The 14,963-nt window shown below is 38.7% G+C and overlaps 1 protein-coding gene across 3 annotated transcripts in view; it reads right to left on the bottom strand.

Moving 5' to 3' along the window:
* Nucleotides 1-880: 880 nt before the first annotated feature.
* The window catches only part of SEPTIN10 (septin 10), a 31,390-nt gene continuing 17,307 nt past the window's right edge, over nt 881-14,963 (bottom strand). For 2 of the 3 annotated variants that reach the window (XM_068925976.1, XM_068925985.1), the window contains exons 6-10: nt 12,236-12,332; nt 11,499-11,670; nt 5,772-5,904; nt 2,927-3,114; nt 881-1,738 (exon numbers count right to left, since the gene is read on the bottom strand). In XM_068925976.1, the coding sequence (XP_068782077.1) occupies nt 1,729-1,738; nt 2,927-3,114; nt 5,772-5,904; nt 11,499-11,670; nt 12,236-12,332 (600 nt within the window). In that variant the 3' untranslated portion in view covers nt 881-1,728. Of the gene's footprint in view, nt 1,739-2,538; nt 2,695-2,926; nt 3,115-5,771; nt 5,905-11,498; nt 11,671-12,235; nt 12,333-14,963 lie in introns of all 3 variants that reach the window. The other variant, XM_068925970.1, reaches the window with a different exon arrangement.

Below are 14,963 nucleotides of genomic sequence, written 5' to 3' on the forward strand. Positions count from 1 at the left end.
AGCTAACAGGTACAACCGGACATAAACTACTTCTGACCAAGTCCTGTGTATTTATACTGTACTATTCACTGCTCCCAGCTGTCAAAGCACAGCACATCCTCCAGTGCTGACCAGGTGCAAAGCTGTAACCATCACAAGCTTTGTCTCTGCCAAAGCAGCCCCACTATACTCAGCTAAGCCTGTCTCTTGATGTGGTTTAATAAAGATCAAGAAAAGCTGTGCTTGAGCTAATATCAATGGCTGGGATAATCCACCTGCGGATAACTGAGTGCTGACAGCACACATTCTTGTTTCTAATCAACAGATGCAAATGACCACATCAATGGTACAAAGCCAAACAAAAAATACAATCTTGCATTACGTAACATTTCACTCAGAAAGGAGCAATTGGACAACAATCACTGAGCCTGAACCTGGCCAATATTCTTCTTATGGAAGAAAAAAAAGTCAGCCATACACTGGCTGAGTACACTGACCAAATGGGTGTCTCTGCTTAACCTCTCCCTCCTCTGTCAACCATACTTCAATGAGTTGCTGAACCGATTGAATTGGCAGTTTATAACCCTTTCCTGGTCAAGGACGGGTTTGTATATCTTATCATATACTCCTTCCCACTGCAACAGAACGGAAGAAAAACAATCTTATATTCATATGCATCCCCGTGTGAATAAAATGGAAAAATCCTGATCCTAATTACAGTGACATATGACAACTCATATTGCCTTTCTGACACAGCATGCACTCTCAATCTACTTTTTTAATCAGCAAACCACTTAAGATGTTTTAAACAGATAACATATATCTATTTTCTAGTTTAACATGAATGCTTACTCTGTTTTTAATATTACAGGAGGGAGAGGAGGAAGAACAATAGAAACACTTAAGCAAAATCAGTGTGTTTTATTTCTCTCAAGTTAACGTTTTATTTAAAAGTAGTCATATAAAAATTCAGAGAATTGCACTTTTTACAGAATGTTTCCAATTTGTTATTATAACCACTAGAAATACAGAGACTTTTTTAAACTTGCTTTAACCTGAAGCTCTTGAAGTTAGTGCTTTTTGTAATGTTTAGCCTTTTGCCGTGACTACAAAGTCACAGGCCTTAAAAGTTATAGATACTTTCCAAACTAAATTAGTAACGTCAGATAAACTAGCATGTAACACGGCAGCACTGCAAAAATATCTGCTAAATTTTGATTAGAAAGATTATACCCAAAAGTTAAGACACTGCTTGTTCATATAAAATCATGTAAGCAAAATCAGTAAGTGGCTGAATTATGTCAAGAGCTGTATTAAATATTGTTTAGTAGATTAACATACTGTATCATATAAAAATAACTCTTTAGAAAGGTTATAGTAGATATACTCACTAAATACTTCTGTACTACAGGATTCATATTATCAGAAAAACTGTTTATGGCATAGACATTTTCTTTTGTATACTGCAAATAAATTGAATGCAATTTGGCCACATGTATGTAAAGCAAGTGCATAACAAGGTAGCTGCATAATAGAAAGTCCATGAAGCCATATTAATGTGACAATAATCACAGCACCCTATGCATACAGACGATACTTAAAAATTCTTTTCTTGCAGCCTGCAGTAATAAGAGACATTTTCCAAATTCTTTCAGTAAAAAACAGCAACTCCTTCCCCTTCAAAAGCACACTGTGAGTCATAGCTTCCTTGAGAGAAATTATCAACATTTGCTTCTTCTATCCTCAGTATTACGTAAAGCTGGAAGTCAAAAACAAAAACAAACATATGAACTACAACGTACTCAGAAGAAATAAAGCTAAACCAGAGGAAACAAAATCTAAAAACCCTCTGAACTTCAGAGTCATATATTATAGTATAATGACCTTCATTACCAAGACTTCCACTTTCACAACTGATCCTTGAAAAAGGAGCCTAGGAAAAAGCAACTTAGTAACATTACTTGAAATGCAACAAGTTTTGGCAAAGCCACACAACAGGCTGCTAGCATACACCCAGAAAAAGTCAAATCTGACTTCTTGACATGTGTGGAATATGTGCACCTGTGTAGCTTCTAACATTTTTCTTTATCCAGCAGTTATGCATAATTTATGTACGAAAGATCTGCTTTCAATTGCACTAAGACATTAATCAACAAAATGTTATCTGCAGTAAAGTTGTAATCTACGAGGAAGGGAAAATAATTTTTTTTGCTTCTTGTTTTCTTTTTTTGACTCCTTTTCTTGTTTGTGTCATTCGACTCAATAACTATATAGGAAGAAAAAAGGCATTTTATTCTGGAGACTATCTTTGAACATGTTTCTAAAATTTCACAATTAACTGAAGCTTTTCTTTTTGGTGGGGGGAAGAGGAAAAAAGGTAAGGGGTTAAGAAACATCAATGTTTTCTGAATGTGAAATGCACGTCAAGTCATATTGCACTGCTCAGTGCAATTTTACAGCCAATTTTACCAATCCCTCCTCTCAAAAATCTGTAATAGGAAGATGTAACTATGGTTATGGGACAGCAGCAAACTGCTTCATAAAACTAATATATCCTACATTCAAAAGTTGAGCACTGCATTCAAATACTATTTCTGGAATTCCCTGGGTGAGTTCCTCTCCCTCTCTAACTTCTCCCTCTCGCTTTCATGCACATTCACAACTTCTTCATCTCTGACATCAAAGCACAGGAGTTCAAGTCGAAAACCTTGGTCCCTTCATGGAAAAAGAAAAAAATGCTCATAGAACATACAACAATTACTCCAAAAGTAAATTTTAGAGCCAGTGATTCAAACATGATGGCATTTTTTACATATTTCTATCCTCTTATCACATAACAGAATATGAGCACGTTTATATCTTTTCTAAAAGCTACTAAAATTTGTGTTTTAAGAGTGAAACGTGAATTCTTTTTATTGCTACCCCGATGACTAGCATGCGCGCTTACTTTTTGCGGTCTTTGTCTTTCTTCAAACTAACAGGTGTAGAGACTAATGCTTGTGTTTGGAGTAATTCAGCAGTAGCTTTCTTCTTAACAAACATAGCCATTTCATCTTCCAGAACTCGTCTGTTCTTCTCTAGTTTCAGTCTCTCCTCTTGATGCAATCGCTTAAGGTGTTCAAATTTAGCCTGTATCTGTTGAAACAAAGTACAGAAATTGCATTTCCTACCCGTAACACAAGGTGGTGATACCACAACATAAAAACACTAAAAAATAGTAATTAGCTACTGAACTTGTGTTAAAAGTTACATGAAATGGCAGTTCTTTCGAGAAAACTAAAAAAGAGCAATCCAGAAAAAGGATCACTTTTATCAGACCATTCTCATTCCAGATGCCAGGCTACTTCACATGAAGTAACGCTGGAAACCATGGAAGGCACTTAGTTGAGTATTACATTTACTACAGGATATATCTTCGTTAGATCAAAAATAAACAGTCCTCTGGAAAAGAAACAATTACCAACAAAATGATTAAATTAGGATCTGTCAGGCAAAATTTACTTCCCTAAAACCAGGTGCACAAGGAACCATCCATTTTTTTAGTTACACAGGTATTTATTTTAATATGTATATGAATTGCATGTATATATAAATATGTATACACACAGTAAGTCTGCTTTGGAGAACTACTCTTGAGCTCCCAGAAGCTAACTGCTTTTCTGCAAGAATTGTTCTTTGACTGTTTTTTTGATATATTAACGGGCTTTACTCCCAAGACACATTTTCATAGTACGCTAAAACTGATCAAGTTGTGCATGATAACCAAAGGGTATTCCCCTGCACCCTTCTTCACCTCCCATCTCCCACCATGTACTCTCTCAGCATCTTGCTTCTGTACCTGCATGACCAGATGGATCAAGAGGCTGAGTAGGCTGAAAAACTATAACCCTATCAAAATATCCCTAAGGTTCAACCATGTCGTATCTCTGATCCACCTAGCTATGCAAGCCACACTGCTAAGCTATACTGGTATAAAAATCAGAGATATTTCTTTCTTTTGCAGAGAAGAAACTAAGAAATAACTAAAATTATAAACAGTGTGTCTGCTCTGCACAGTGTCTGAGATTTTTAAGTGCAAGAATGTGTGTGAGTGCGTATTTCAGATGCGTTGCAAAAACAGGTATACCAATAAAAATATTAAGGGTAGAAATAAACAGGATAAACAACTGCACCATTCAGGAGTGGTAAGGCTGTACATTGTACCCCCCAAGTTTCCTTTAAATGAAGGGAGCAAAATCAATTCTGGATACTACAGAAACTTTTTTTTTTTTTTTTTTTTACACTTTTCATGTTTGTACACATACATGCGGGAGAAGAATCAGCAAGGGAGTACATGACAAATGTTCTTTAGAAGTGACTACCTCATCACTTTCCCGTATCAGGTACTGGGGGAAGGAAGGAAAGAAGAAAAAAAAAGAAGCTAATATCTGTAAATCAGCTGGAACATGCAGAGCTCAAAGAAGTCATCTAGTATAAATCACAAAAGGAAGACACCAAGAGCATCACAGACACTGCATAAAACTCAGCTGAACCTACTTTGAACACAGCCAAGCATTCTTCCTATTAGATAGCCTCACAGTGACAAGGGCTGAACCTGATTTTATTCTCCACAAATAGCACAGGAAACTTAACAGATTTAGAAAACCAAGTATTAAGCCCTCTTCATATTTAACACATGCATCAGGAACACTTCACAGAACTGTTACAGCTTTGCTGGGAGACTGAGGTACAGGAACGGATGTTAACAAATATATACAGGTTTCCAATTTTAATTAAACCAGTGTTTGAATATAAATATGCATGACCATGACTGAGTCTGGCAGAAAGTAGATGTGAAGATCCTGTTATGCCAGTCCAGTTTGATAGGACTAAGTATTTAACCATATATTCAAGAGACGTTCCGCATCTCCAAACAGTCCAGGTATTTGACATATTTCTTATTAAACATGGATTTAGAAGGTGCAACACATTAAGAGTTTTAGCAGCCAGTGAAAAATCTCAAGGTAATTGGAAATGGATAATATTAAAAAAAGAAATCCTTCAACCCCTCAACACAAAGGCTGCACTTCATATGAAGTAACTGAAGTTGGAGGTCACACAAAGGTACATGCCCCACTATCACATCCACTATTGTATTCTAAGACTGAATCCCTTCTTCACTCCGCAAGTGAGAATAGCATCAATTCCTCGCGGGATACAGGGGGCGGGCAGTGAAGGGGGATGACCCTCAGACAACAGCTGTTACAGTGTTGTTTTTTAAAAAAATAAATAAATAAAAATCACCACAGATCTTATGTCTATCATAATGCACAAAGAAAACTTCAACTCTACAATCTTATAATGACTAGGCCATGGTTAGCTGCAAACAATTGCAAAAATGTTATTTTTAGAAGCCCCAGAGCACAGCCTATTCTTCCAGGAACCTACATCTGAAAAGCACCTACTGTGCTCACATGCCATACTGATACTTCTCAGCCTGCTGTTAAGGAAGGCTAGAGAAACCACAACCGTTACATTTATCGCTCTCCTGCTACTTCATCTTTCATCCCATCCACCACCTTGTTCCACCTATCCAATAACCTTTTAGACCACAAGCTCCCTCCTTCCAGGAAAGACTACCATTTACTTGCTTGCACCTGGCACTACGTAATCAACCTCCTTTTGACTCTAAGCCCTACGGCCATCTAAATATTAGGAAATCATAAATATCAACTAGCTGCGATTCTGCCAAGTGGTCAACTTAAGTGTTCCAAATCTCAGCAAACAAACTTAAGACAGACAGGAATGCTTACTTCTTGCTCTGCTTCTTTCAAAAATGCTTCTTTCTCCTTCACTCTCTGCACAAACACTTGTCTCATCTCCTCCTCTTTCCTCTGCATCTCAAGGTAGAACTCATGCCTCTTCGCCTCATACGCCTCCTGTAGACTGAAGCCCGAAAATGTGAACAAGTCTCTGGCATACTGCTTTGTTCAATGTGGAAAACCTCATCTGGGATATGAATTAAATAATTTATATTCACCTGAAATATATGTATAAACAGCTCCTTAAGGGAAAAGTCATAAAACAAGCCTAATTAGAAGCACGGGTCTTACCTTTGTAAATTTTGGTTTAAGTAAGCAACCCTGAGTAAAATTATTTCAGCTGTCACCTCCTAGGCAATCTACTTTTCAAACTACAGCTATTTTAGGAATCTCAGTTTCGCAAATATGGAGTTACAGCTTTCTGCCTCCAACATGCGTAACCTTCTCCTTTAAGTTACTTGTTAACGAGACACAATTGCCACAAAAATCCCCAAGAATTTCTACACTGCGAAACCCTCAAATTTAAAACAGGATGTTAAAAAAGCCAAAGTATCTGGAGCATTAACAGAACTAACAAATTGCTTATTTCCCTATGAAAAACGAAAGAAAATAATGAGACCTTTAAAATATATATCACTCATTACATAATGTCATAATTTAAACATGGCAGAGCTGCTCAAATATATAATAAATACAATTTCCTAAATATTCTAATATTCAAAACATAGGTTTACTTTCCAGTACACATCAAAAACCTCAAAACTGCTTGTTTCTTTCTGAATCCCCTCTCACAGAAGCTAATGTACTTTATACTTACCATATTTATATTTGAAACTATATAGATGTAAATTAGTTTAAGTCCTTGAGCAAATATCTGGCAATGGAACAAAATGGAAAGTAATTAAAAAATTTCTTTACTTTTAGGTCTATGCCTCTGTTCACATTTCTTTTTAAAAAAGCTACTCTACTATACATGCCAATATACAGGACAATTATTTTCCTCCAAAAAATGGAAACTAGAAATGGAGAAACTTCTTTCATATCAAAGCTACCTAGCAAACTGAAATACATTGGTAACTTATTCAAATACTTCTTGTTATTGCTGCCACTGCTACCATCACAATGCTGGCAAAAAAGCTCTACTTTTCTTTCTTACCAGTAATTTCTCTTTTCACAGCAAAAGGAATGCAGCTTGCACACAGATGTACCTCATACACCAAAGAACACATTACATCTAGAAAGCACACCTCCTCAAAGGTACAAGTTTTTCCAACAAAACATTTATCATACAACTTTTTTTTTTTTTTTTTAAGTCAGAACCGTCCACAAAAACAAAATTGGTGGATCTACACCAACGGTTGTAATTTAGAAAAACAAAGGACTCTGTCCAGTATCTCACAGGAAATAAGGCTTACAAAGGGATCGAAACATTGGCAGTCCTCTATTCCGGGGCTATTTCCAGGTCCCATTCTTCTCTTTAACATTTCCTGAATGCTGACTAGCCATCCTCTCTCAGCTATCATCCTTTGTCAGCTACCTCATGCCTTCTACTCTGATATAAAAAATATCTATCAAATATTTAAAACTGTTTTGTATTTTAAACATATGAAATACATTTAAAATGGAAATTTAAATATCTTATGAACATACATACATATACACAGACACCCTCCTACTATACTATAGTATATACTGTACTTCTGTACCAATTTTCCAAGTATCACCTTTAACTGTTTCTACTAAAAGGAAGTTTATAAGTGGAAAAAGTTATGGAAGAGGGTATCTAAAAACTTAATGATTTAGGTAAACAGTAAGCTGAAACCTCTCTCCCTCTTTTGTATTTAAGTTTATGACTAGGAAGTTCCCCAGTTCTGAAGTTACTTTTTTTTTTTATTCAAAATAAAATCTACAGAGACAGAAGGATCATCTTGAAATTGCACGTGCAAACTTAAAATTTTGCAAGATTTCAAGGTCAGAGTCCCTTTCCTATCCTATCTGAGCAATACATCGCAGTTAAACAAGTTCAGAAAAACCACCTTTTTTGTAGGTGTGAACTAACTTAGGTCAAGTCTGAAATTATATCTACCAAGTGAAACAATGGGATGGTTTTCACACAGGTATATTAATTCACACTACCTTTAAGTTTAGACAGCATATGTAATAACAACAAAACTGTAGCACAGGCTTTTCAAATACTAGTACTCTCACTATACACACTTTCAGACCCTGTCTCTGCTAACATGCTGGCTCAAGGACAACAAAGCTGCTAAAGCCAATGCTAGACTAAGCTAAGATACTGCAAGTACACCTTCATTTCATTATGTGGACACCTTTAGACTCAACCTAGGCTAGTTTATCAGGTAAAGCAATAAAGAGGCTGTTTTGAAATTAATATCAGATTCATCTTTCAGACACAGGATCTACTATGTAATCAGATTGTATATACAAAGAAGATAAAAAATAAAATGTATCCCCCCCACCCAGCACTGAAATATTTTGAAAATCACAGGGACAAAATGAAAACAAATTTCCCCTTTTATGTTTGCATGTCAGCAACACAATATCTAAAAAGTCTTCCATTTTAAAGGGGGGGGGGGGCTGGGGGAGTTAATAGTTCATGAGAATTTATGCCAACACTATCCTTTCAACGTAACTGCATATACTGCAAACATAAAAAGGCTTTTCACTTTACATAAGACTAGTCTCACTGCTCTTCATACAATCCATTACGAAAAACAAGTTTACAGATATTCTCCCTCTTCTGAGTTGGACTCCTAGAATTTTACACTCCGTACAACTCCATTTGACAAACGAAGAAGTTAAAAAATAGTTATTTAAATAATTTATTCTTACAGAGGTTCTGCAGGAAAGTAAGCAAGGGAAGGGATTTTGAAGAAAGCATACACCTTACTAATCTATTACATACCTCATAACAGCACTATCACCTACCTTTCTACAGAAGCATAGCTGTGACATACAGTTTTTCTATCTGTATAAGATTTAGGACATGGAAGCCTAAAAACAAAGATGCAAATCAAAAAAGTTCTGTTCCTAAACAAAGACCCTGATTTAAGTGAATTCAACTCTTGGTGAAAGACAATGTTGCATATTTTGCACAATTTGGTTTGCACACTTAGAAGTTTACAAGATAAATATCTGAACAACATTTTACAGTTTGTTCACTTAAAAAAAAAAATCAATCTGAAAATTACACATAAAACTTTTCGCAAAACATTCCAACATCAGTTAAGGTATATCAGATAAAATTTAAAAAAATTGTAAGTTAATCAGTGACAAATATTTTTAGCACAGTTCCTTGACTTAGAGGCCTTCTAAAGTTGATACATAGTAACACGTAGAATGTGGTAGATCCAGATAATTACCATTTTCCCAGTAAAGGCTTGGAAAAGAGGCATTTTGGATGGGGTTCAGTCTTACTGTAAGAAGACCAAGAAGTTTAGCTCAAGTGCAAAGGTCTACACTTGGTCAAATTAACTTCATTCCTAAAGTGACTTGCTAAGGAAAAGTCTAATATTCTTTTAGATACGCTAGTTTCCTTTCTCAGGAAAGGCAGCTACAGTCATATCAGCCTTCCTGTATATGCGAACTTACTGAGGTTATTGAATCCTTCCTGTTTTTCTCTCATCATCCTGTACACAGACTGAAAAATAAACATGTTTTTTTCTGAGAACTGTAAGGTCTGAATACCTCAGTTTCAGGGAGAATTAAAGCAGAGAGTGATTGCTCCACTTTGGTGCATTCTGTACCATTTCAAGTAATTGAGAAGTCTATGATGAGCAAATCATAATTATGAACACAGAAAAATAACTAGAGAATGATTAACCTCAGAGAATCCCAATGAACAAGTATACGCATGAATACTACTTTGCCTACTTTCAACAGACCCTTGCCCTTCAGTTTTCTTCTTCCAAAGAAAGAATTTTCCCTTTGGTAACAACAGAGCTTAGACTCAAAAAAGGACTTTCAAAACGTCCAACTGCAAGTAATGATCCTCTCCTCCCTTGTAAACATCTAAACTTACTAGGCGTACACATACATGTAGAAGTTTCTTTGGCTTGAAGCCCTCTTGATATCTAGATTTCTGCTTTCATCTACGCCTCAAATTTTTCCATTCTGAACATCTTAGTAATTATCTCTTGCTGAGATTGGCTTGAACTTTACAATCATCAATGATGCAGGACTAGACCATCCACAAAAAAGAGGTCTACTTCTACCCTGTAACATAATGCATAAAACACGCAAACCATCCTCTCGAATATTCCGCTATCCATTAACTTTGTTTCATAAAGTTTGTAATAACATGCTTTCCAAACCTATTACTGACTGACTGCTTGAAACTCAAATTATAACTATACGACTAAGTTTAGCCTTACATGGTATTCCATTTATCCCCTGAAGCACCAAATGACAGATTCTTAATTTTTACAATGGCTTACCACATACTATTTTTTAATATGATATGGCATTTGGTCACATGCAATCCTTAACACCTCTTGGAATAACATCCCACTACATGACTTAACATAACTTCTTTTCATAGAAAAAGACTTGCATGTTGTTTCTGCAAGGTATATGAATGAGATTCATTATGTTCACAATTTAACTATATAGTTGTTTGATAAAAATCTCAATATAAATAAGGTGTCCTGGAAGCAATAGAATTAATAGTCTCAATTCCTATAGATGACATTTTACATTCTGGTAGTCTTCTCTCAAACAATGCAATACCTAGAGTGCTGCCTACGTCCTTACACTTTAACTGTACTATTAGCATCCCTCCATACTTCCTAAATATTCCTAACTTATGGGGATTATCCTCATGGACTTCTCATGTGCAATAGCCTTAGGTACTTTCAAGTCATTCATGACCCTCTCGCCCTACTGCAATACCCCCAAGCTCCCAAGTGTTAAGAGACAGTACCTGCTTCATTCAGAGGTAGGGATTTGCTGACAGGTGATACTGATATTGACTGGCCTGGTCTAACAAATAAAACAACCGCAAAGGAAGTTGGAAGAGGGGGAAGGAGATTATAGAACTGGAAATAAAAGATTAAAGAGATCAGATACAGAAACAGAAAATATCTCCCGCAGAAAGCAGCTTTATTACATGAAACAATCAAGAGTCTCTATGCCTTTGCTTAACTTTCCTTTGGAATCCTCTATTAACTTTCTGTATAGTCTAACAAGAGATTTCTTGATCTGAAAAGTCTAGACACTTGTTATTATAGCAGATAATGTGGTAAGTTAACAATGTAACCAATGATTTTGTGAAAGTTTTTGCTTCGGATTCTTCTGAACTTTGAGTCTAATCATTCTGTTGTTCAGAATCAGATATTAGTAAGAGAAAAAGTAAAAACAGCAACCTGGTGTACAACGAAAGTTATTTAAAACGCATAAAGTGTATGTTTCTGAAGAAAACAGACATGCTCCATGATGAAAATTAAAATCTTCAGCTTTACTATCAAACAGTAATATTTCAGAAACATAACTAGTTCGTATACCTTTAGAAGCAATGCTCTTATATTCCATATCCTGGTCCATTAAGATAAGCGAATGAGCAGCAATATCCTGATACAAAAATAATTCCCTGTCCCCTGGAAAAACTGTTCTATGTATGAACTTTACTCTGTGTTTGATATAGGCAAATATGAATTGACTGGATGCTGAGAGCCAGCACTGCACGTGCAAGTCCCTTACCTGACTGGTTTGTTCTCAGGACCAATGTCTCTGAAGCCCATCTCCTCCAGTCTGCAGCGTCTGTACAACTCATAATGTCGTGCGTGAGTCTGTTCTCTTAAGTCTTCCATATTTGTGCAAATAAGCATCTCACGAAGCTTCACAAAGTCACAGTGGTTCTCATTTTCCAATACTCAGTTAAAAGCAGGAGATTAGATTATCATATACAAGCAGCAAAATTGTCAAAATGTATTTTAAACAACACTGAGTTTCTTTTATTTTGTTAACTGATTATATGTCCTGCATAAGCTATCCCTTTACTTTTTTATCATGCTTCATCATAATTTCTAATACACACAACCAAGCACTAACTGTAAGTATTGGTGAGCACAACCCAATCCTTCTTGATTTCCTGTTTGAGTTGAACGATAAACTTCTCTCTTTTTTCCTGCTTTTGCATTCTAACAACGTGAAAAAAAAATCTTTAAAATTTAGTAGGGCTAGAGCTACTTCTACAATACTAACCTACTCAAGTATTACATATACCATCTCACAACTTGATTCTGAGAATGCGTTGATGAAGGAGGTACCAATTAGTGCATACCTCAAATATTAATTGTTAAATTCTTTAAACTGTTGACGCAAAATACGAGCAATAAGGCATCACCAGCTAATATAAACCCTTTTTAGTATTGGTAAATTTTATATTTTAACAAAAAATTTCATTCTCGCAAAAATACCTTTGAGAATTCATTTACCTTGCACAATGCCCCAAGGGTACTGACGAGCTTTCACCATTTTGTTTCCAATTTTCACCTCTTCCGTACTTCCTACTACAGCAAATGGTAAGTGTCCCTGTAAGAGTCACACCCATACAGTTTTATCTCTTAGCATTATTATGTAAGAATAGCAAAGAAAACAGTTGAAAAACTGAGGGAAAAGAAAAATATTTTTTCAGGAAAATCAAAAGGTTGTAGCCACAAAGCAGTTTCAAAGTGAAAAAGAAGAAAAAAAAAATCTATCTAAATAGATCAGTAGCTAAGTCAAGCTACTGATACAGAAGTCAAACTACAATACAGAATAACAGAATGGTTGAAGTTGGAAGGGACATCCACAGATCATCTAGTCCAACCCCCCTCCTCAAGCAGGGTCACCTACAGCACATTACCCAGGATTGGGTCCAGACAGCTTTTGAATATCTCCAGGGAAGGAGACTCCACAACCTCTCTAGGTAACCTGTTCCAGCGCTCAGGAAGGGAGGAGTGGTTGATACAGCAGATGGTTGTGCTGCTATTCAGATGGACCTTGACAGGCTGGAGAAACAGGCTGACAGGAACATCATGAAGTTCAGCAAAAGGAAATGCCCAGTCCTACACCCTGGGAGGAATAACCCCATGCTCCAGTACAGGCTGGGAGCCAACAAACTGGAAACCACCTTTGCAGAAAAGGCCCTGGTTGTCCTGGCAGACAACAGGTTGAACATGAGCCAGCAACGGGCCACTGTGGCAAAGGCAGCCAACAACATCCAGGGCTGCATTAGGAAGAATGTTGTCAGCAGGTGGAGGGAGGTGATTCTTCCCCTCTACTCGGCCCTAGTGAGGCTGCATCTGGAGCGTTAGATCCAGTTCGGGGCTCCCCGGTACAGGAAACACCTGGATGTACTGAGTGCAGCAAACAGAGGCAGCGAACAGACGCAGCAGTTTGCGCAGCAGTGTCTGGGCTCTGCTTTGGCCTTTTGTGGGCCTTGTTGGAAGTTGTGGAGGCTTTCTGGGGACCCCCGAGGAACTAGACAGTGCTTGCTGCTAGCAGGAAGGGAGAGCTAGGCAAGAACAACTGCAGGAGGCCTTGACTTAACTTCCCCTGGGAAGTTCTAGCTAGGTGGGGCTGCTGCTAACGAGCTCTCTGGACTGCCCTGGTCAGAGGGAGTTGGGGCTTTTGATTCAGGTGGCGCTTGATTGGGTGGGTCAAGCACCCTGTGAGTCACTGCTAGGCAGAGGCCTATGTAAGAGCCAGGCCTAGAGCACAGTGAACAGAGGCAGCAGTATCTGCAGAAGGCATGTTCATTTTCCATAGTGGTGCGTCCTTCCCCTGGCATGTGCCGCAGAGCACGTTCCCCAGTGGCTGCTGGAGGTGCTGCATCAGCTGTGTCTGAGGCTTCAACCCAGACAGACCCTCAGGCAGCAGATGCAGCTCTGCAGGTGTCAGGCTGCAGGGAGTGCCTGGGGCCTCTCTGTGGGGCCTGGGCTGACAGTCAGCTCTCCTGTGTGAGGTGTGCTGTGGTTGACCAGTTGTGTCACCAGATAAAGGAGTTACGGGAGGAAGTCAGTAGGCCGCATAGCATCTGAGAAGATGAGCAGGAGATTGACAGAGTATTCCTGGAGACTGTGCAGCTCCAGGAGTCCCCACCCCCCACTGCAGTGGAGTTGCCAGAGGGCTCTGTACCATGTGAAACAGTACATCATAACACTGTTGAAGAGGGCTGGAAGCTGGTGACCTCGTAGAAGAAGGAAGGCTCTTGCTCCTCCTCAAGATTTACCTTTGAAGAACAAGTTTAGCGCCCTCCAAGCTGAGGAGGAGCTGGACATGGCTCCAAGGGAGGCAACTGGCCTGGCAGACCCTGTGCCGTGCAGGAACACCCAGAAGAAGCGGCGAGTGATTGCTGTGGGTGACTCCCTGCTGCAGGGGACAGAGGCACCTATCTGCCGACCTGACCTCTTGTCCAGAGACGTTTGCTGCCTGCCAGGGGCTCGAATAAGAGATGTCGTGGAAAGACTGCCAAGGCTTGTCCATGCATCAGACTACTACCCTCTGCTGATCTTCCGTGTGGGCACTAATGACACGAAAGGCAAATTGGAAACCATCAAACAGGACTTCAGAGCTCTGGGAATGGTGGTGAAGGGTCTGGGAGCCCAGGTTGTTTTCTCCTCAATCTTGCCTGTGAGGGGAAAGGATGGGAGGAGGAGTAGACGAGTTTTCCAAGTTAACAACTAGCTGCACCGCTGGTGTTGGCAACAGGGCTTTGGTTTCTATGACCATGGGGCCCTGTTTGAAGATCGACAGTTGATAAGGAGAGATGGGATCCACCTTACCAAGCAGGGCACACGCATCTTTGCCAACAGATTGGCTAGCCTGGTACGGAGGGCTTTAAACTAGGCAAGATGGGGGAAGGGGAGTGGCATAGTGACATGGTACTCAGTAAAACACTGCTCAAGTCAGGATGCCTCCAGCAGGTGCATACAGCCAGGGGAAGACAGCATGAGACATGTGCAAGAGGATCCTCCATAGCCCTCTCCTGGGAAGCTTACATGCCCAACTGGCCCTCTGAAATGCCTGTACACCAATGCACGCAGCATGGGGAATAAGCAGGAAGAGTTAAGAGATCTGTGTGCGGTCGCAGGGCCATGATCTCATTGCAGTAACAGAGACATGGTGGGATAGCTCACATGACTGGAATGCTGTCATGGATGGCTACGTGCTTTTTAGGAA

This window comes from Struthio camelus, chromosome 1, assembly GCF_040807025.1.
Source record: "Struthio camelus isolate bStrCam1 chromosome 1, bStrCam1.hap1, whole genome shotgun sequence".
Taxonomy (NCBI): domain Eukaryota; kingdom Metazoa; phylum Chordata; class Aves; order Struthioniformes; family Struthionidae; genus Struthio; species Struthio camelus.